The sequence below is a fragment of the Ambystoma mexicanum genome, chromosome 8, assembly GCF_040938575.1.
Source record: "Ambystoma mexicanum isolate Mex_15411 chromosome 8, UKY_AmexF1_1, whole genome shotgun sequence".
Taxonomy (NCBI): Eukaryota; Metazoa; Chordata; class Amphibia; order Caudata; family Ambystomatidae; genus Ambystoma; species Ambystoma mexicanum.
In genome coordinates, this window is record NC_090929.1 from 1,219,116,317 (window position 1) to 1,219,139,903 (window position 23,587).

Sequence of the window (23,587 nt, forward strand, 5' to 3'; positions counted from 1 at the left end):
GTAAAGTAGCCAAAAAAGCTACAGTACTACCAGAAAGTGTTCATAACTGTTAGGCAGAAACCTGTGCAGTTCCCTTAGGGACCACTGCAAAAGATTTAAGACTACAGGTGTTGGCAGTAAACCCACTTGGTAGCAGTCTGTACCACCCAGATTTATCTGGTAGCTGTGGCTGAGCAGTCAGACTTCCCTCAAGAAGAGTTAGGCAGTATGCAAAGTATACACAATAGGCACTCAGGTACAATAATACAAGCAAACACTGACCAGAACTTTGGTATCAAAGTATATAATTATTTATTTAAAAACACACGGTTTGAAACACTCCAGCACTCTTATTGTAAAATATTCTAAACACAGTTACTATTGTAATATATACACCCCTTTTTCCTTATCAGAAAAGTCACTGTAAAACACCACTTATTTTCATACAGAGGTGAGCGCTTAACTAGATGGCACTCCAATAAGTTTGTGAGAAAGGGAGGGAAAAAGACAGAATATGGAAAGGTACACCACTCTAAGATTCAAGAACACTGTTAGCAAGGCAGAAGAGCAAAAGTCACTGGTGAGCCAAAGTCCAAAGGCTGGGCCCACTCTTAGAGCAGAGCACAAATGCGCCCAAGATCACAGTTACACTAGGCTTAGAAAGTCTTGCAGAGGGTTCAAAAAGAGTTTAGAGAGGCTTAGGAAAGTTTAGCCAGGGTGTCCCAGACTAACCCAGGTTCAAAAGCCGGGGGCTAAATCTACCCCGTACAGTCGGTAGCAAGGGAAGCCTGGTGGGACACGGTACCTTAAGTGGGAAGGATCCTCCAGCGGTGGCAGTTCCTGGTAGTGGGTGCAAGTTGCGTCGTTGTCCAGGGGAAGAGAAGATCTCGACTTGGAGAAAAGATGAAGGTCGTTGCACTACCAGGGAAGAAACCAGCCGTGGAGTTTTCCGGTTAAAGGTGATACCTTTGTTTCGCGGTCGTGGTAAAACGTGGTATCCCGGTTGCCGGGGTGCTTGGCACAGGCAAGGCGGCCACGAGGTACGTCGGGAAGGCGAAAAGACGGTGAAACTGGTTATCCCCACCAGTCAAAGGAAGAAGACTCTCCGGCGGGAGATCTCCTCTGTCGTTGGGAAAAGTGGTGAGGCGGTCCAGCAGGGCTCCACCAGTGGTGGTGTCGTGGCAGGTCGCCTCAGCTTCTCCCTCGTCGGATTCTTATGTCCTGTGGCGACTTCTGAAGTTCCAGTCCCCAAAGCCCTGCTTTTATGCAGCAAACCCCCCATTCACTCAGCCTAGCTGTCACTCAAACATGCTAAGTGGTGAGCCGGCCGGCTCACCACTTGGGCCAATCAGGATGGAGTGCGACTTGAGCTGCCTAGGCAACTCAGTCCAGGGTGCCTAAATTCCCCTCCACCCCTCCTAAGTACCCCAGACAGAGTGGCACCACTTTGGAGGGCTTCTGTGGAGAAGCCCGCCAAAAAGTGGAACAAAGGGCTCGACTTGGGTTGGAGTCACAGAAGAGAACACAAACGCCATTTTAGAATCAAGTTTTGGCAAAAAATACCAACCGGAGAATTAATATTAAATAAACCGGCGGCATGTTCGAGGCTACCGTAAATAATTAAATAAAGATAATAGCCTAAAACAATGGGAAATCCCATAGGAAAATATTCGCGGTTGAATATAAAAAGTAGTATCCACTGCCACCAGCCAAAACTCGATCAGGGGGGACGGAGACGTGCCCCCTCGACTAACAGACCCTGGGGCAATCGAATTGCCCCAGCCAGTACGTCCACAATATGATGGTTTGTACTGGTTCTGTTCAGAATTTAAGACTAGTAAAGTCAATGGTGACTTTACATGCCCGGGGAGACAGTCAGTCCCAGGGTATGGAGTCTATACTGGGGGGTCACTATGACACCCCTGTGTCACTGCACTGAGGGTGCTGTGTAACACATCACAAAAACACATGAAGCCCTATGGGGTAAAAGCCCCCATAGCCCATTAAACACATCTAGATCCAAAGAAACACACTCAAATCATGTCCAAGAGTGAGGGTAAAAGAGTCTCACTCTTGGCAGGAGAACAAAATAAACCCCAAAAATCCAGCAAAGCTGCTGGAGGACTCACTAGGTTAGGAAATTCAGCCTAAACAGAGAATTCTCCCTAACAATAACCTAACTGGTTATCTTCATGCCCACAAACGATTGCTGTGTTTCAGGCCTGCTTCTTCCCTTATGTATATGTATTATATGCTATGACTGACCCCTTAGGAAAGTAGTGTAGAAACATGTGAGAAGTGTAAGGTCTACAAACATAGTGCCTTTTGAATGTTTACTTCCTGACTGTCAGTGAAGAAAACCACCTGCCCTACATATGTCAGTGACCAAAACATGAGGGAGCCAGACATGTAATATCAGTGTGTCATCAATGATATTTGTGATGTCATCTTTGAGGTTATGGGCGTTAGTCTTAGCAGTGCACAGTGGTGACGCGAGTTATGGTTGCTTAGCTTACCATAACTGGCGAATTTTTCGGTTTTACCTGTAACCATAACGTCCCTGTAACAACAGTTTTCAATTGAATTTTATAGGTTTTTACTAGTGCAACAACCATAACATCCCTTTAACAATGTTTTTTCTTCAGTGATATATACAATAAATCCTTTTTACAATACATTAGTGTTTATTTGGACCATATGCATGCTACAAGTTCTTTGTACCCATTTACAGCCCTCTCTCCCTCGTCAGGTAAGCCTGGCTGCATTGCCATAGCTACCGCTTTACTGAGTGGTACAGGCATGTACTAACAGTCGGAGTTTCTGTATTGCCCAAGGTATATTTTTATTATGTCCCTTTGGGTGGACTACAGAAAAACTGTCCTTACAGAAGCACAGGTCACCTCACCTTGTGTTTTTTTTATAAGTTCTTCCTGAATTCGGGAAAGCTCTGCAGTAACCCCAAGAAGTCGTTTTTCCAAAGTTGCAACATTTTCACTGTTATTAGGAATAGCTGTAATGTGTAACTGTGCTGCTACGGCCCGCTCCTTAATAACAGATAAGTCTTCTTGCATAGAATCAATAAAAGCTTTGATGGGTGCACCACAGTATTCACCCTAAAGAAAGAAAATAGAATTGTTAGCAATATTATGGGTTCCACCAATAAATATTCCAACATGAGTGCGTACATGAAAAGCTTACAAAAACACTAGATGTTCTCGATTAACAGCCAATTTATATGGTTCTTCATAGCGAGAAACCATTTTTTATACATGAAGTACTTAAACGCTTTTATGAGAATAAAAGTAGAGCAGAACGCAGTAACATTATAGCTCACTGTCCCCATCTTCTAAGGTATCCTAACAGTACAAGCCAAACCCCAGCGTTCTGGTTTAGGACACAGGTTTAGGGCCAGGGAGGCTGGTGCAAAGCATGTTGATCCATAAAGACAAGTACTTACATAGGCTTTGCCCATGAATACACACAAGTTCATAAGGGTATTCCAAGGTACACAAGAATATCAGAAGGATCAAAAGGATAACTACCAAAAAATAATAAACCAGTTAACGTTAACTTTTCTAGGCAAGAGGAAACACGTAGAAAGACTAGCAAGCAACTCTAAGCCTCATTACCCAAACAAACCTCCCCCAACAACTCAAAAAACAAACAGAAATCCTCGGAGCTCAGACATGGAAGACTGTGTAGCTGACAGATGGCAGACACACACACTAAGGTTGAAACCTAATTTTCTTGTGGTGCAGCATTGGTTATGCTCCTATGCAATACAGTATACTGGAGTACGGAGTCAACTTCTCTTTAGCTAGCCAGATTTGTCCACATGTGGTCTGATTAATTAAATGGAAACTGGGTACTTAAGCAGGATTTAATAGAACATGTAAAAAGTAAAAATACTTAACAGCTGCAAGGAAACAAACTTTTTCCTCAGTCTCTTGCTGTTCAGCGTCTCAGTCGAAACCAATGCATGCTTCCTGTGACTCGAAATCTTCAGTGTAAGCGGCACATTCGCCGAATGTATTTCAGACCTGCATAGCAGGATGGCCAGTTTTCGGCATAAAAAGCCTGCAGGATTTGCAATGAGTATGCGTGATCCTTTGTAAAACAGCTATTTTACACTAGGTGCGTGTCCTTCCAAAGGAATTTGGTATTACAATTAGGCCAGAATAAAGGTCCTCCCCATTGGATAGCCAGGAAACGGGTGAACTAGTGTGTGTGTAGGTGAAACTGCAATTGGTGTAAAAGGCATTCTCACACCATCTGTTGTGTGGGAACACCCCGCTGAGGCCCTGCCTTATGGCACCTCACCTCAGTCCCCTTTAAACACATCAGACACTTAGATACCTGGCTAGTCTTAGTACATTTTAGCCTTTGGCATACTAGCGGGGTAAGGTGGATGGACGTATGGAGGAAAGGGGACGAGTACTCTAGTCACTACTGTGAGCTGGGGGAGGAGCCCCCAAAAGTCACAAACAAAGCCTCAGACTTCCTGAAGGATTTTGTCTGAGAGAGATAAAACTTGAGAACCCTCCTGAGATCCAAGAAATGTAAAGCCCTTTCTGCCTCAGAATGTGGGTTCGAGAAGAACACCGGCAGGCAGATCGGATTCAGATGGAACAGAGACCACCATGGGCAAGAGGTTTGAGTGAGAACGCAAGATGTCGTCGTGAAACCTGGTGAAGGGCTTTCATGAAGTCAAAGCTTGCAGCTCACAAACCCTACGCGAGAGCCACCAATAAAACAGTTTTTGAAGTCACCAAGCAGAGGTCCACTGAGGCAATCAGCTCGAAAGGCTTGCGCTGAAAAGCTGCAAAAACCGCATTTAATTACCAGACCAGATGAGGCCTATGCGAGACCGGTGTGCCGAAATAGCCAGTGCATCATCCAGAGAACCTTTGTCGCCAGCCCAATGGCAGAACCTAGTCCATTTGCTCTTATACTGGAACTGAGTCGAAGGCCTTCTGGCCTGTTGAATGATGTCCCAGTTGTCGTTTGAAAATTGAGCATGCTGAATCCTGAGCTGATCAAGAACCAGGCCGCCAGGGCCAGTTTGGCCAGGTTCGGGTGTTACACTACCCTGCCATGCTGTGTCAGGAACCCTTGCTGGGGATCGGAAGATGAAAGGGACACCTGGAGCAGAACTGCAGCAGATCCAAAACCAGGTTCTCAAAAGCCAGTGGGGCAACCAGGATGAGGCTGCAGCCCACGGAGGAGCGGAACCTGCAGAGGGTCAGTTGGAGCATAGGGATGGGCGGGAACTCATAACACATGCAGCCATGCCAACAGATCTGGAAGACGTCTACCAGTGACCCCCGACCTGCCCATGAGGCAAACTTGGGATTCCGGGGGGATGCGAGCAAACCCCCCGCAACACTTGAACAGGGGCAACAAGGAGTCATTGTGCAACTCCCACTCGTAGGTGTTGAACCCCAAGCGACTCTGCTGATCCACTCCTACATTGCTTTCTCCGTCTCTATGCGGGGGAGAGGGGCTCCATGAATCATACAGCCCTCTGGAGTAACCCCCCCATCCCAAAAGGGAAAGTCCTATGTCACCATGAGGGTAGGCGCTGATCGGGTGAAGGGGGCTCCCACCGAAACATTGCTCTCCATCAGCGAAAATGGGGCAACAGGAGCGGTGGTATTGGGATCCTGTCCGACCGAGACCTCGTCTCCTGATTCCAATTGTCCACCAGGTGGTGCTGGAGGTACCTCATCTTGAGGCAAGCATGCTGTACAGTGAGCATGCAGGAGGCCATCAAGCCCAGAATGTGCTGAACCACCATGCCGAGGTGGTAGACTTGGCTAGAAAGTGCCCTCCCCCCTGCCGTGCGGAGGGGAAAGAAGATTCTCGGGCATAGGCAGCACCCGCTGAACGGTAGTGGTCCAACGCACCCCGAGGAAGAACAGTTCCTGAGACAGGCACAACTGTGACTTCCTCTGGTTGTGGGAAAACCACAGCTCCTGAAGGTTATCTGCCAATCTCTGGTAGGAATGCACCACCACTTTGGGTGACCCGCCCCTCACCAGCCAGTTGTCCAAATAAGGGTATAGATGATGGCCCTCCAAGCAGAGAAGGCCTGGCACTGCGTTCACTGAAACTTCTGATGTGGTTAGTAAATTGGCACATTCAGGTACGCATCCTTAAGGTCCAGGGAACACATCCAGTCCCCTGCTCAGAGACTCAGCTATATGTGTGGGAGTAATCATCTTGAAGCGTTCCAGCAGTAAAGACAGATTTTGAAATGACAGGTCCAGGACTACCTTTAGGCCAGTCGGGTTGTTCTTGTGTACCGCAAAAATAATGAAATAGTAACCGAAGCCAGCCTACAAGAGCAACCGGTTCCATCGCCTGCATCTCCATGAGCCAGGGACCCGATCTGCCAAAGAGGAGGAGAGGATGGTAGAGGCAAGACTGAAGCCCTTGGAGACTACAGATAGGATCCACGGGTTGCTGAAAAGACTCCTCCAGGTGTCCTGGAAAAGAGCCAAACGGCACCCACAGGCGAGCTGTGTTCCCAGATCTGGACGTCACTGCTTCTTGGGGGCATAAGCGGGAGCACAGAAAACCTGTGCAACATACTCTGTTGCTTCCTACTGTGCGTGTATCAGGCCTTTGTGTACCACGTTCCCTCAACTCCTTGAAGCCAGAGAAAGCGCAGGGCTTGAACTGCGTCCTGCCCAGGGTCTGCAGGAAGGATTTCTGACCTGGTTTTGTCAGGATGGCCAAGGACTTGGCGGTTTTGTGTGGAGGTTTTCTTCTTTGTCAACTAATCATCAGTCGACAAATGATAAAGGTCCACGCCCACAAAGGACAGATCCCGGATTGGCTTCTGTAAGCCAGAGGAAAAGTTTGTGGATTGCACCCACACCAACCTTCTCATCTCATCCGCAAGGGACAACCCTCTGCTGGCTGTGTCGTCGTGCGAGACCGAAGACTCCATGAGGTCCTGCTCAATGGCCGGCCATCAGCCAGCCTGTACTTGAAGGAGGCTTGCTTGTCCAAAGGGAGGTCGGGTGGAAATTTGCCAAGCTCCCGGCAGAGCTCCTGGTTAGCCACAGACAAGAGGGTGTCTGCGTTGGTTTGCTGCAGATTCAGTCAAGAGAAGGAATAGCAGCGCTTTCCCCAAGGACTTCCTACTTGGAGAGGCAACTGGAGTTGGCTCCAGTGGACGAAGATGATGGTTTAGAATACGAGGGCGCGTCCACCAAAGAGGAATGCGGTTGGGAGGTCAGGAGGATTGGCTCCCCATCCGTCAACCTAAACCGGTCAAACCTCTTGTTCATCTGGGCGTTAGCCCAGGTCTTATCCCAGGCATTTTATGCAACCCACAGGACAACCTTCTGGAGGGGCATGCCAGACCATATCGTGTTGAGTCTCCTGAAGACCTCTGCTAGCATACCCGACCCCTGGGTGTCTTCCTTGGGAACAGGCACCCCCCCCCCCCCCAAGAACTAAACCAGGCCCTGAAGGCAGTCATGAAAGGCCTTAACGGATGCCAAGGGCTGATCATCCTGGGCATAATCGTCCCCGACCCTTTTTTCACAGACCTAGGGGAATCCGGGCCCTGGGACACAGGTGCCGGCGTAGTCCACCCCCAGGTACAGAGCCTCAGAGAGGTCCAACGGCTGTTGAGGGGGAGGCGTTGGTGGTACAGGAGGAGGTGGAGGGGTTAGACGAACGATAGAGGGCCTGAATCGGTGGAGGGAGTGGGACCGGGAGCGCAGGAGTAATGCCCAGAGGAGGGGGCCAGGACAGCACCACATGCGGGATGACCTCCTTCACAATGTCCTTCAGGAGCCCTTCAACTGAGGGAAACGCATGAGGAACAGGAAGTGCTCGAAGGAGAGGAAGTGCTTGAAGAAGCGGTCCACACAAGCCACCGGGTCCCTAGGGGCCCGGCCCTCTGAGGTGCTGGACCTCCGCTCCTGGTCAAAGCACGGAGGAACCTGGTGCGTATAGCTGTACAGCTTTGATGGGTTGATATATCCCTGAGGGGACCAGAAATCTGCACTGTAGGATCGACTGCCGCTTCGAGAGGGAAGGGGGCTGGGATCATACTGCAAAGCCCAATCGATGGGCGAAAGCATTAGCAGGCCTTGAGCTGGATCCAAGGTGGCTGCCTACCTGGCAGGAAACGCCACATCCCGCTCTGCCATGTCCCATTCCACCATTTTGAAGCCTTGCACCACGCCCTAGCCGGGAGGGTCCGAAGGCCCTGAGCCAAGAGAGGATTCAGACACTAGAGGAAATGGCTTGGGTCTTGCAACCAAAGCAGAGGCGTCAACCCAAGAGACCACTCTGGTAGGCGCTGAACCCACACTCAACCTCGGAGCAAGCTCCAGTAGGCTGAACACCCTCTGCACATGTGCCGGTAGCTGTGCTGGATTTAGCCGAAGACAGACTCTTGGAGGTAGCACTTGACGATCCCTTACCCCCTGGGGTAGGAGACGAGGACTACGTTGATCGCCCTTCTGGGGACAGCCTGGTAGTGCCTCTCAGCCCTTCCGCTTGGGAGCTGGTAGCCAGGACGGCCTAAGGTCTCTTCCCAGAGGGCCTGGAAGAGCACCCGGGCCTCTCGGCTTGGGAGCCGGCAGCCTTAGAGGTCTCAGGCCTGCCAGAACCGGAATCAGAGGAACCCTGATCCCTGTGAATCCTGGGGAAGACGCTGCTGTGCTGTGGAGCCGTGCTGAACAGAGGGCCTACCTTGTCTTAAACTAGAGGTCCTGGAGATGAACGTGCGCCGGAGTAGACGTGTGTAAGAACTCCCTCCACCGCGACAAACGAATCATCAATGCCTGTGACCGAGTGCGCTGCATGCCGAACATGATTAACCAGCGGTGGTCGGGCCCTTAACACTACAGGCATAGTGCATGAGGGTCCGAGGCCAGGAACGAGCGGTTGCACTAGACATCTCATGAATCCTCCCCCCGGCGCATGTCGGCCGCAGGAGGAGAGGCACCGAAGGGAGCTGAAATAAGAATTGAAAAACATGGTGAGCAGAAAGCTAAAGACAGCGCTGGCTGCCAAGTCAGACACCGTCTGTGTGGAAAAAGTGACTGAAGTGAGGCGCCGGAGGGCAGGGCTTCAGCAGGGGTGTGGAGGGTTTAATGGGGAAGCTACATTTTTCACTTCCTAAGTTTCCAGTACTGTCCCCATGTTGGAGGGCACCCACAACGATGGAGCAAAGGGGGCGGGACATGTGAGTACACCATATAAAGATCCCATTAAGGGTGTTTACAGACTACGAAAACTAAATTAAAGTGCCTAAGCACTAGACAGAACAAATAAAAATGTGTATACACTATTTCAAATTGGTCAAACCACACTCATTGTGTCCATTATCCAACTGAGGCTCCATTATAATCCTCACCCATTGGGCCTCATCATCAATTAGACTAAATTCATTCAAGGCACTCCATAGAAAATATTACTGCTGAGCCTGCAAATTCAGGCAACAGCAAAGAACTCCATGAACCTAAAGGCGAAATCACCAGTCCACAGAACGTGAACTAACTCAAATTCAAATTCCCCGGAAAGCGCACTGAAAGTTGTGCAGGAACGGAAAGCTGAATTACAGCCGTCACGTACCCCTGACCGGCAGCTTGAGGATCGAGTGCGCAGGGAGGATGAGGCACTGCAAAGAGGCCTGCGTGCAATAGCAACTTGGGCGCAGAATGAAAAGAGTAGCCCCCGCTCGCCAAGAACCCCGTAATAGAGGGTGAGAGGCGTTGCAACCAGAAACTGAGCCCCCCCAGACACCAGGTCACCTGCGATAAGGGATAAAACCAACAGCGGACCCGGCAGTCCGCAGCAGAGCAGCGGTCTGTCGGGGAAGAGGAGCAGCCGGACCGCATGACTAACTCGTATACGGTGAGGACTGGGAGAAGTGGCGTCCATGGCTCATCAAGACCGCAAAGAAGAGGAAACCGCAACAAGGTCTAACCCTCCCACATAAGCAGAAATCAACGAAGCGAGGACGGGACGAACCATGCGGGAGCACGGCTTGAACTCCCAAGCAGTCCAGAGTATAACGGGAAAGCCGCGCCCACCCCTGCCACCCGACCTCCCCCCAATCCCCCGCGCGGCCTCCCAGGCACTCCAGCAGAGTGAGAAGCCGGGCGAAAAAGGCAGAACACTGCAAACTGCAGCGATAAGGTACAGCTGCACGTACAGTACACCAAGAGGCATACCGCTGAACAGCACACGCCAACACGCATATAACGAAGGGGTAGGACCACCCCCCATCACTCATAACTCACATCTCATTACTAACACTGGGGAATGGTGAAGCAGGCCACTGCACATAAGCTAGCAAGAGAGCAACGCGTAACATGGAACAACGCATTACAGGGAACAAAGTGGTGGTCGCACAGGATGAACAGTCACTTCAGATGTTTTTACAGGAAAAGACTGTAGTTAAAAGTTATGCACCTTTAGAAAATAAAAGCAGCAAGGGTATAGGAAGCGCCCGAGTCGAGTCATTGAAAAGAGCTCTTTAAAGGAAGGTGCTCGGAATGTGACATGTTTCAGTAACGGTGGCAAAGAATGCTTCCGAATAGATTGGACGCCTGGGTGAGCCGCCGGGGTGAGGTGGTAATAGGGGGGTTGGGCGCCCGAAGAAGCAGAGCATTAGAAGTGGACCAAGTGAACCAGAGCAGAACGCCTCCAGGGAACCACCAAAGACAAACCTTACCAGCACAATCACAAACAGGGCCACCCCAGACAAAAGAGTAACCCAGAATTGTACCACAAACACAGCGAAGGGGGTAACCACGACCAGAGATCACGCATAAACTGAACTCAGATGCAGCACAGGACAGACACACTGCACTAACCAAGAAGTGCTCGCCCCTACGCACCCATTCGACGGGTATGCCACAGTGAGGACACAAAGGGTCAACCTCAGCGGCAGCTGACAGATGCCAGGGGCCAAATTTAAGAACACCTCGCTGAGATCTAAAAGGCACAGCCAAAATACGAGGAGGGCAGCTGGAGCACTGCTGGAGACAGCATCGACCGAAAGAACAGCAAAGTGAGGTTGTGACAGAAGAAACAGACAGCAGGGAGAACACAGAGGAAGCCATCAAGATTGCCCTGAATAAAGAAGAGCTACAGGCATGTTTGAAAGGGATGGAAAGCAGAATGATGGTATCCCTCCAAGACCAACTGGGCAAAATAAGAGAAGAACTGCGGTCCTCCCTACAGGAGGTCAGGAAGGACATTACAGAACTGGGGGACCAAGTGGATACTACAGAAGTGGGGCTATCGGTGATCGCAGAAGAGTCAAAACAGAACAGTGTACTCCTCGAGCAGATCGCCAGGGCGAAACTACCTAGAACTCCAGGCAGAAGACCCATAGGTCGAACATTAAGGCTAAAGGCCTTGTTGAGACAATATAACAAAGAGCTGAAAGAAACAATGCAGAAATGTTTTAGCAGCCTACTAACCGGCACACAACCGAGAACATATTAATAGAGTGCACAGAGTAGGACCTATGAAAGGGGACCCAGGAGCTAAGCCCAGAAATGTCCTATTGGCAATGACTTCCTACACCACGAAGGAGGAGAAACTGCAGGCAGCGAGAAAACAAACTGTTTCTATCAATGGTATGCAAGTCCACCTATACCAGGACCTAGCATTATCTACACTACACAAAAGAAGACTGATGCAGCCGGTCACAAGGGCATTAATAGCCAAAAGTATTGTCTACAAATGGGCATAACCCTTTTGCTTGCTGTTCACCTCAGAGGGCGGGCAGCAGCGGATCACTACATGTGAGGAAGGACTGACCCTGCTACAGATTGAGGAGGAAGAACCCCAGACAAATGTGGGGTCAAGCCAAACTCAGACAGGGGAAGGACCCAGACAATGGGAGCGGTCATCTGCCACCAGAAGGTGGCGAGGCAAAGTGACCACCCTAACAGCCCCCCGAACGAAAGGAGACCCAGAAGCAGAAATGCACGCAAGATCATAATCCATAAGTGAGACCCATGGGTGTGGTCAAGGGGAGAGAAGACATTAAGGAGGGGAATGATTGGGATACGTGAGAAACAGGCCCCCACAGACATGGAGGAGTTGTGGGGGGTTGTGGGGGGAGAGACATCTTGGAATCTACCTCAGGATATGGATATGTCCTGGCAGAAAGAAATATGGGGGAGACACAAGACCCAACGCCCCTTGGTCTAAGGGGCTAGGAGGGGGGTAGAGGGGAAGTTGAAATTCAGATACATGGGAAAGTTCCATGGTGTGATCTGCTAGAACGAGAAGACCCGAAACATAGGCAGCTGTTGGTGCAGAAACCTGTGCAGTTCCCTCTGGGACCACTGCAAAAGATTTAGGACTACAGGTGTTTGGCAGTAAACCCACTTGGTAGCAGTCTGTACCACACAGATTCACTTGGTAGCTGTGGCTGAGCAGTCAGACTTCCCTCAAGAAGAGTTAGGCAGTATACAGAGTATTCACAATAGGTCAAGAGCACACAATCGACCAAGTAAACACTGACCAGGGCTTGGTGTAAAAGAGATAGAATTATTTATTTAAAACCACATCTAGAAAAACACACAGGCACTAATAGTAAGCAATTCAAAAATATGGTCACTAAAAGATATACACTCCCTTAAAAGAAAATTAGACAAGTCTTAAGTAAAGCCCCACTTATTTTCAGACAGCAGCGAGTGCTTAACGTAGATGGCACTCTAATAGTTCGTTTTAAAAAGGGAGAGAAAAGCAGAGAACAATTTGAAACAGATCCCAACACTTTTACAAGAACATAACCAGAGAAGAAGGCAAAGTAAAACCGTGAATTCAGTGTCAGTAGGCCGGATCCGCTTTAAGAGGATCGAAATGAAATGTGTCCAAGGTCACACGGTTGCAGTGCACAAAAAGTCTTGTAATGGTTCAAAAAGGAGTTGGACCAAATAAAGGGACCAGTTAGAGGGTCAAGGCGGCCAGCCCAGTCCAGAAGGTTAAGGAGTTATTACCTTGTAGCAATCTTTAGAAAGGGAGGCCTGGTGGACACGGTACCTTAAAGTGGTGAGAACACTCCAGTGGGGGCAGTTGTTCCTCGCAGCAGATGCAAGTCGGTGTTTCGTCCGGTGGAAGAGAGGATCTCATCGTGGAGGAAGACGGGAGTCTGTTGCACTGCCAGGGAAGAAACCAGCCGCGGAGTTTCTCAGGTACAAGGAGCAGTCCGTTGATTCGCGGTTCAGTGGTGGGTGGCTATCCGGCCGCCGGGGTGCTTGGCACGGGCAGTTCGACCACAAACCGGACTGGGGTGCGAAGAAAGAAAGGTAAACTGGTTGTGCCCACCACTCAGGGGAAGAAGCCTCTCCAGCCGGGAGATCTTCTCTGTCGTCGGGAAGTGGTGAGTCGGTTCCGCAGGGCTCCACCGGTGGTGTCGTTGTGGTTGGTCGGCTCAGCTTCTCCCTCGTCGGATTCTCAGGTCCTGTGGCGACTTCTGAAGTTCCAGTCCCCAAAGCCCTGCTTTTATGCAGCATACCCCCATTCACTCAGCCTAGCTGCAATCAAACATGCTCACTTGGGCCAATCACACAAGAGTGTGACTTGAGTTACCAAGGTAACTCAGTCCAGGGTGCCTAACCCCCCCTCCCACACCCCCTGTGGTACCCAGACAGAGTGGCACCACTTTTGGAGGCTTCTGTGGAGAAGCCCGCCAAAAAGTGGAACAAAGGGCTCGACTTGGGTTGGAGTCACAGAAGAGAACACAAACGCCATATTAGAATCGAGTCTTGGCAAAAAATACCAACCGGAGAATTAATATTAATTAAATAAACCAGCGGCATGTTCGAGGCTATGAGAATTAAATAATTAAAGTTGGTAGCCTCGAACAATGGGAAAATCCCATAGGGAAATATTCGCGGTTGAATTTAAAAAGTAGTTTCCACTGCCACCAGCCAAAACTCGATCAGGGGGGATGAAGACGTGCCCGCTCGACTAACAGACCCCGGGGCAATCGAATTGCCCCCGACCAGTACGTCCACAATATGATGGTTTGTACTGTTTCTGTTAATAAATTTGGGACTAGTAAAGCCAATGGTGACTTTACATGCCCTGGGAGACAGTAGTCAGTCCCAGGGTGTGGAGTCTATGGTGGGGTGTCACTATGACACCCCTGCGTTACTGCACGGAGGGTGCTGTGTAACACACATAGTAAAAACACATGAGACCCTATGGAGTAAAGGACCGCATAGCCCATAACACACATTACCAATCAAAGGAATACCATAAATCATGTCCAAAAGTGGGAGAAAAAGTCTCACTCTTGGCGTGAGGAAAAGAAAAAACTCCAGAAATCCAGCAAAGATGCTGGGGGACTCACTAGGTTAGGAAATTCAGCCTAAAGAGAGAATTCTCCCTAACAGTTGGAAACGGGGAGAATATTCGGGAAAACTCAGGTGTGGGAGGTATGGCTGAACTGAATATCATAACACTAAATGTACAGGGCCCAAACTCCCCAGTGAAGCGACTCTCTATCCTGACGAGGCCAACAGACTTGCAAGCATCAATTGTCTTCCTACAAGAGACACACCTACTCCACGCAGATGAAAAAAGGATGGCCCATAAAGCTTTTCCTAGAGAGTATCAGGTTTCGGGTGGGAAAAACACCAAAGGAGTGGCTCTACAAATGGGGGCCAATATGTCATTTAAGAAACAGGTCATGTACGGAGACAGGGAGGGCAGGTACCTGTTCCTCAAAGGCAAGATGGACGAGCAGATATATATACACTAATCGCAATACATGCCCCAAATGAGAAACTGGACCTTTATCTAGGTGAAATACTGCAGAAATTGGGATGGTGGTGTGAAGGTCAGATAGTGATAGGTGCAGACTTCAATTGTGTGATGGACCCTTCCCTAGACAAAACACTGCCACCTACTGCTGCAGGCGGGAGATCTAGGAAAGCGCTAGGGAAAATATTCAGGGATTGGGGGGGGGGAACGTGTTGATTATTCCACGAGCAAGAAAAATAATTCACCCACTACTCTGCAGCTCACAGAGGGTACTCAAGATTCGATAGGATACTGGGCCCGGCTACGCTGATCCATCCTCCCCCCTGGTGGGCAAGGTACAAATAGGAGTTAAGTAATCATGCTCCAGTCCTAGTGCAAATTGTGAAGGTAAAAGACACAAGTAAAACATGTAAGAGCTTCAGGCTGAACGATATGATATTGAGAGACACTGCACTTTGGGCACACATGGAAAGGGTACTGAATAACTACTTCCAAGAAAATGACAATGGGGAAACAGACTGGAGAATAATCTGGGATGCGGGGAACGCAGTAGCTCGGGGGGAATTCATGTCGCAGACCACAGAATACATGCAGGAAAGGGGGCTCATTAAGAAGAAACTTGAAACTGAGCTACAGGAGGCGGAAAAATAAAAAACTAGACAGTCACAAAAAACACTCAGAACACTCCGAAGATTGTGCCGTGCAGATCGCACGGCACAATCCTTACTGAACATCAAGCATACATACTGTGTCCAGGGGGGGGGGCAACAGATTCTTAGCAGCCAAGTTACGCGCAAAAAGAACTCGAAATTACATTGCACAGCTCACAAAAGAAAGTGGAACCATGCGCGTCAGAGGAGAGGAAACTGGAAATAATGGGAGCGATTTCACCAGGAGCTCCTGAAGCAGGAGGACCTTCACCCACAAACACAAATGGAATACTTGACAAAATTTACCCACCCCAAATTACTGAGGACAATGACGCTCTACAGGCCCCCATAACGGCACAAGAAATCACTGTCGCCATAACAAACCTACCCCCTAATAGAACCCCAGGACCAGATGGACCAGGGAACCGATATTACAAGACGTTCTGAAATCAACTACTAGAACCACTAACTAAACTCTTTAACCACATAAGGGAAATCACAGTCCCAATACTTCAACCAGGCAAAGACCCCACAGACTGCACTAGCTACCGGCCGATATCACTGCCTAACTGTTACGCTCACCTCGTCTCTGCGGAGGCATTGAGGCACGGTTGCAGCCCTCACTGAACTTGAATCACCCCCTTCTGGCCTTTCCCTCAGTAGAAAAGCTGTGAGCGGTGGTACGTGGTGATACTGCTCCTGCGTGGATATCAGAGTGTGTGAGTGCGCCAATCTGTGATTGTTGTACCTCTCGAACCCTTCACCCCAAAGAAGGGTTTCTGTGAGCATACGCCGGCCCATAAAGCTCACCTGTGAATTATGGGAGATAAGCTCTCCGTCCTGCTACTTATAGCAGGGGTGCGTCGAATGGGATCTAGTTGCTTCACTGATCCCTGATAAGGATTAGTCCATTCCAGCTGCGACTATGCTTCTCCTTATGATTGGAAAGTCTTTATTGAGCTCTTGTGATGCTGTTCGTTCTGTTTAATGTCTTTATATGTTGCTCCTATTTATGCCTGCAATAATGTCTCTTTACGGTTTTCTTCCCTTAAATGGAAAGGCGGCCTAAATGCAACTGAGACGCGGCCGGATTGAAGATGGATGCTACCGCAATGTTCGTCAGCAGGTAAGTGATGGTTTAAGGAAAAGCACGAAGTCTGGCGAAACGCAACCTTAAACTGACTGTTTTTTCGATGTCTAACCTTGTCTTCTGTTTTTCCTTACAGGCGCTGCGGTCGACAATGGAGCATGTCGTTATGTGGTGCCAAGATGAAGATTTCGGCGCTCAGAAAAGTGTAAAGATGAATACTTGGTTCGCAGAAGAGATGTACAGGTAACAACAGCTTCCACCAGTTGGTAAGTACGCTGGCAGGAAGCAGGATGTCCAGGAAGCAATATCTTCAAAGTTAAGTCTGACCCAGCCGACGGTGAGCGCTACGCTGCTTGCAAGTGCAGAATAATGCAAAGCGTCTGTCTTGAGGATCGGGGCAGTTCATATAGCTGAGATCGTCAGCACGTCCATTGGGGCCGGCTTACCAGCCACACCCTCCCACTCCTAGAGAGTGAGCACGTGTGAAGGCAATCCATTAGCAGCCACACCCAAGAATACACTTGGGGCTGCTTAATGGATGGAATGTTCAAGGTTAATGCATCCTGCTTAATGGATGGAATGTTCAAGGTTAATGCATCTGAAGTGCTATGTCCAAAATAAAAGCTTTTTGGTGTTAAATGGATTTTCTGGTTTACTTTTGTTCATGAGCCTGGCGCCAAAGGCGCCAGGACAGTGTCCACCCAGGTCTTCTGTGCATGCAACCCCTGCATGCCTGTGCCCGACATGACCATGAAATTAACAGTGATGCCAAACTATACGCTAAAGTCCTAGCAGCAAGATTGATGACGGTATTACCTAAAATAATCCATGAGGGCCCAGCAGGATTCGTAATAGGGAGGCACACGCAATATAAGACTGGCGGTGGATGTCAGACTTGGGGACCACGACGGGGCAAATATTCTCCATAGCTGCACTAGATGCACGACGTGCCTTAGACAGTCTAGATTGGACATACCTGAAACGGGTCTTAAAGAAATTTGCTTGTGGCCCCAATTTCATTAAGATGGTCCTAGCGAACTTTCGACTCCCAACCACGACCTTCATGGTCAAAGGGAAGACCACAGCCCAAATTAAAATACAGAGAGGCACACTCCAAGGATACCGCCTGTTACCCCCAATATTCGCCATGGCGATGGAGCCTATAGCAGAAAAAAGACAGGACCAAAGGGGGGGGGGGGGGCTGACCCATGAAGGGGTAACGCATAGGATAGCACTATATGCCGATAACATCCTGCTTTTCCTCAAAGACCCTAAAAAACACTACCGAAAGCACTGGAGAGGTTACAAGAATTTGCCAGGATCTCAGGTTTCACTATAAATTTCACCAAATCTAAGGCCCTGAACATAACAGAAGAGGGGAAAATAAATAAACCGAGGGCCTTATACCCCCTAATCTGGGAAGTCGAGACAATGGAATATCTGATTTACACTTAAAGGATTACAAAGGCCTGTACGTGGCAAATGTAACACCCCTGTGGAAACAATTGAAGGAGGACCTACTGAAATGTAACTCCCAGGAATTACCCTGGTTTGCACGCATTGCGGTCAAAATGACATGGTTACCCCTATTGCTATAGGTGTTGGCCGCTCTCCCGGTGGATATCCCAATTAGAGAAGTAAAGCGCTACAGAAAGAACAAACTACTTTCGTGTGGCACTGGAAAAAAATATAGAATCCAAAAGAACGTATGGACTTGAGGTCCCAGACATCAAGAGTTATATTCTAGCTGCGCATATAGCACCAATGATGAAATGGATGGGCAGTGACACATTAAACAGCTGGATGGGAATCGAGCAAGGGGTCACAACCATCCCCCTTGGAATGCTAATTGCACTGTGAGCAAGGGCCAGAGGGTTAGAGGAACAATTGCTAGAAGCCACCAAGGTCTCACTGAGGAGCTGGGTTAGAGCACTCAGACGGTGCCGCATCACACCGGGTCTAGGACCCTTTACACCAATGGCACACAACCAAGATTTTACCCGGGCAAGCATAAAAGATTCTGGGATAACTGGGGACACGCACAAACAGTCCATTTAAGGGAATTTCTCCAGGGAGAGGGCCCTCTTATTTGAGGAATGCAAGCAGACATTTGGCACTGGGGAAAAGGAAAGATACACATACATACAGTTCAGGCATTGGATAACACAGAAGGTAGTTAGGGAAGCGGCCACGAGGACCCCGACATGGATCGAGTTGACGCTGCAGGAGGGATCAACGATAAGGGCAATATTGAGACTGTATAAACTGTTAGGTAACGCGCACAAGGGGGGGGTGACAAACTCTCATACAAGTACAATTGGGATAGGGAGCTGGGCACGCCCGTCACAGAGGATGAATGGGGACAAATCTAGAGGGCACAAAAGACGTCCAAATGCACTGCTATTAAAGAAACAGCATACAAAATATGTTACAGGTGGTACCTGACCCCCCCCTCCCATCCCCAATAGGATGCATAAAATGAATCCTAGTTATCCTCCCACAAGTTGGAGAGAATGCGGGGCCAATGGAGATCTAAACCATATGTGGTGGTCATGCCCCAAGCCAACAGTATACTGGAAGGAGTTCCTAGGACACAAATGATCACAGGGAAACAACTGCCACTCGCACCAAAGGTAGTACTGCTGGGGATAGAGGTGGAAGGAGTTTACGCAGCAACTGGGAATGCTGCCATCTTCATCACCCACATGTTAATGGCGGCAAGGCGGACTATGGCCCAGGGGTGGAAGAATGCACATGGTCATATAATAGCATGCTGGTGGGTTAAAATCTGGAATGCAATGGCCATGGAAAATGTGGGAGCGCTGCGCGAGGGCAAACACCCAATAATTCTGTCAGTATGGGAGCCATTCCTGGAATTTGTCGAAGAAAGGGAAGGGCAGCATTATAGACCAGCAATGATGACAGCGATACAAAATTGAGGGACACTGGAAGGGGAACTAAGGAGAATCAGAACCGTGAGTTATGCTTAAATAGCGGACACACCAAACTCACTAAGAGGCATAGAAATTGGAATCACACCACTTGGAGAGGGGGTGGGAAAGGGGGGTGGGAGGTGGATTCGGAAACAGTTATAATTAAAGTTGGACTGAGTGCTATAAATGCACAATTACCGATCTTGGGTGGAACTGCACCAGTACGGCTACATAAAACCGAGAATGTGATACTTTTTGAAGCAACTACAGTCAAAGACATGTAAACTGATGAAAAAAAAAAAGAATGTTTTAACAATTCAATAGAGGCATCATTCATACTTAAACCAGTTATTCAAGGTTGCATTTCCATTCATTCTCATAAAAGCCTGCAGCTCAACAATCAGTGAGCCCTTCTAGGATTTAACATCTTCCCTTAGAGAATCAAAGTAATCTATATGAACCTTGCCTCTAATGAAATTAAACAAAGCTCACAGCGGATCACAACTCTGGCTACACTATTCGGTAGTCAGATGACACTTCTCAATAGACTTGCTTCTAATGCCTCCACTTTACCTCTGAGTCAGACCAAATTACTACTTCCAAAGCATACAGGATTTTGGGTATGGCCTTTGAAACATAACGTTTCAAAACAAGTTCAAGTGAGAAACTACCAAATTTAGCCTATTCCTTGCTCATTTTCAGTTTCAAAATTTTAATTATAGAGCACAAATAACTTCATAATGCCCCTTTATTCCGTCACTTAAATATTTGAATGCCCAAATAAATAAAACTACATACTACTTCAAGGGCTGATGAATTTAATGACCCCAGGAATGTAGCCATCTTACTCAGATGTGTTAGCCACAGGACCTTCATTTTACTAATACTAATCATCAGATCATTGGCTACTGCATATTCTTGCACTCAACCTCTGTAAGCCAATCAGCGGATAATCGAGCAGCAGAATGTCGGCATAGGCCAAACGTTTAACATGCAGAAAGCCTAATCTGGGTGATGCAAGACCATAGGACCCCAAACTATCGCCAATATCAGATTATAAATACTAAACAAACACTGGGCTAAAATACAACCTTGACGCAAACCCTTATTGGTTTCAATATCTTTGGAAAGGGAGCCGTACTGATCCAGTGTGACATTAATAGAGGTATTTGCATGCATATGTACCAAGATAGTTAAAAGGCCCATTGAAATACCCCAATTAGCAAGCTTCAGCCACAATTTACCTTGATTAATTGAAAAGGCGGACGTAAAGAACACAAAGCAGAGAAATATATTTGGCAAAGCAGGTCTATACGCCTGGGATTGTAATAAATGAAGGATCAGGCCAATTCAAGTAGTTCCAACTGACTTCCTAAAACCAGACTGAAATGTATTCAAATGCCAAGTATCTAAGGCCCACTCCGCTAACTTCAGCAGCACTAAAGAGCAAAAAATGTTTGTCTACATCCAATACTGTTATTGGTCTGTAGTTACTAAGCTCATTCAGGCATCCGTTTTTAAAAATGGGCACCACTTAAGAATACTTCCATGATTTGGGGGTTTCTCCATTAGCAACGATTGCAGAAAATGTAAAAAAACTGCAGACCATACTTCGGGTGCATTTTTTTAACATTCGTGGGGCCGCTAAGACCAACCACATTCAAGTTATTTGGCTTCATAATAGTGTTGCAAACATCCTCACTCGGAAATTCAAGGGACCAGATAGAATCATTCTGGCGATAAAGGTTGCCATCTTGGGCAGCCTTATGCGTATATAATTTTTCTGGAAATTATCTACCCAAGCAGTCTCCGACACTGGATTTATTTGCATTGTCAATTGAAGCACCTCTAAGCTGTTTATTATCAACCAGAATGTATTGTATGGATATATGTTATGCCTCGTGTTGGAAAGTTTTAGTGAGATTAAGGTTTGAGAGAGGTTTGCTGCCAAGATTAAACATGTATACATATATTAAGTTCAGTCTGTTAGTCTATTTGTACCGTGTTAGCCAAGGGTTGAATAGAATGTTGATCAAGAAGAAAACAATGAGTCAATACCTTAATTAGGCTAACTAAGTCAATTATTTGGCATACTTGCAAGCTTTCTTGGAATGTCTCCCTCCTGCATATACGCCATTATCTGTCCCTGTCTGTACCCAATTTGTAGTTTTGCTCAGAAAGGCATGTGGATGTTCAACTCCCCCAGACACAGCAATCGTCAAGGCTTAAATGGTAGACTGTTGAATTGGGCGAAATGGAGGGGAGGGAAAAGAAATGAAAAAAACAGCCCAACCGGTTAGTGTGCTTTCCGAAGGCTGGATGGGTTGGTTAGGTGTCAGTCATTGTATGTTGTAAGGAACTCATGGTGGCAACAGTAAAGACAGACACAAGAGATCACAGTTCAAGGGTGTTTATTAAACTGTATAAATAGGGGAGGCAAAATCCCTAATCTAAACCTAAATGTAAGATAGGAGCAAGCTACGACCATCAAATAATAAGGCAGTCTTAGTGGTATCTTGTCAAATACAAAAATGGCCTATCCTAGAAAACCTATTGCCAATCCTTACAGCCAAGTTACAAAATAGTGTGGAATAATGTTCACCAGAAAAGAAAGAAGTGTTCACAAAATGATGAATCAGGATGGTATAACCGGGGTCTCCCTTACCCAAGTTTTTAGCACGGGACAAGGCGGGACTCTCGAGTACAGCACATTCCTGGGCTTCTCCAGCAGGAGCATACAGGGAGTTTCCAAATGATTAGGGCCATCTGTGGCCAAGTCTCTTATACACCAAGTTTCTTGCCTCAAAGTCCCTGATGTACTATAAACAAACAAAAGTTCCTTTCAGTAATCTTCCCGCCGGGTGATTTCCCTTCACCCGTGGATCCCCCCCTCAACCGGGCTCCGATCCTTTTGCAACTTTGGCCTCTCGCAGTCTGGTTGACTACAGCCTTTCGTTCAAGATCACAGCAACTTGTTACATTGAAGTGTCTCAATGTCATTTTAAACAACCATTCATTGTGGACATCCCTCAGCGAGGTTCACGCTTGTCAAAAATGTTTACGGGGTGTTACTTTGGCTCTCATTTGCGGGCATCCCTCATCCGGGTTCACATTTGCCAGTTTAACACAGTTCACTTAGTTGCAACACCTTGCAGGATTTACTTCCCTTTGCTTTTTTTAAGCCCCCAGTCAGGCTCTCTCTCAAGCCCCCAGTCAGGCTCTCTCTCAAGCCCCCAGTCATGCCGTTTCAGAATATCAAACTTCGGTAATGTACTTTCGATTGTACAAGGGATTTGGTTCGACCCTTGTATGACCACCTTAACTCTCTATGCCAGCCTTCTCTATGGCCTCTGACTACTATATTGTACACAAGAAAAGGGGACCCGCCAGAGTCTTTTAGAATGGACGCCCACGTGGCGCCGGACCACTCTGCAGCTGGTCTTTCCCTGGGTTTTAAAAGTTCAGTAGTACCCAACTAATTTGTTCATAACAAGTTCCCGTTTGCAACGTTGACTCAGCAGTGTCCGTTCACTATCGGTTCTCCCTCAGACAGTTGTGCAGACCTTGTTTTTTGTCTCTGGAGTCAAGGACAGTACCACGGTAGCAAGCGCGCCTCCCCGCCTCTGTTATCAGTACGGGAGGGTCCTGTGCACTGTTGACATCTGTTACACCACACGTCAGCTATAGTTACCAGTCGGCTAAGGGCCCTAGGGAAAGGACGGCTTCCATACAGGCGGCTCCTGGTTGTGTCTGCAGGGGAAGCCAGTTGCCAGGGTTGACCCGCACGATACCCTACTTACACTAGTCCACCTAGCAGACTCAAACCTAAGTGTGTGTTTTCTCCTGTTTTTAAAATTGCAATGTGACAGTCTTTTAAATCTGAGTGTCTGTCGTTTTGTTGTTCATCTTTCTCGTCTCTTTGTCTGGTCTGCTTGCACCCTGCCCTGTGTCCTTCCCTAGTGTTCTCCCCCTCTATCCTTACTCTATGGTGCTCTCTGTCTCTCCTATTTTCTTTAACTGCTTATCTATCAACTACCCTGCTCTCATTAAATCTGGTAGGAAGAAGTTCAAAAAGGACATCCTGGTCTCCAACCCAGGCCTCCCTATCGCTGAAACCTATACCAGTGCCTCCTCCAGTCAAACTTTCACCGACATCCCCTTCGTTGTTC

At 48.0% G+C, this 23,587-nt stretch overlaps 1 protein-coding gene across 3 annotated transcripts in view; it reads right to left on the reverse strand.

Moving 5' to 3' along the window:
* Positions 1-23,587, reverse strand: part of KIF20B (kinesin family member 20B) — a 2,369,321-nt gene that overhangs the window by 1,337,184 nt on the left and 1,008,550 nt on the right. For all 3 annotated transcript variants that reach the window (XM_069611316.1, XM_069611317.1, XM_069611318.1), the window contains exon 16: positions 2,885-3,092. In XM_069611316.1, the coding sequence (XP_069467417.1) occupies positions 2,885-3,092 (208 nt within the window). The remainder of the gene's footprint in view (positions 1-2,884; positions 3,093-23,587) is intronic.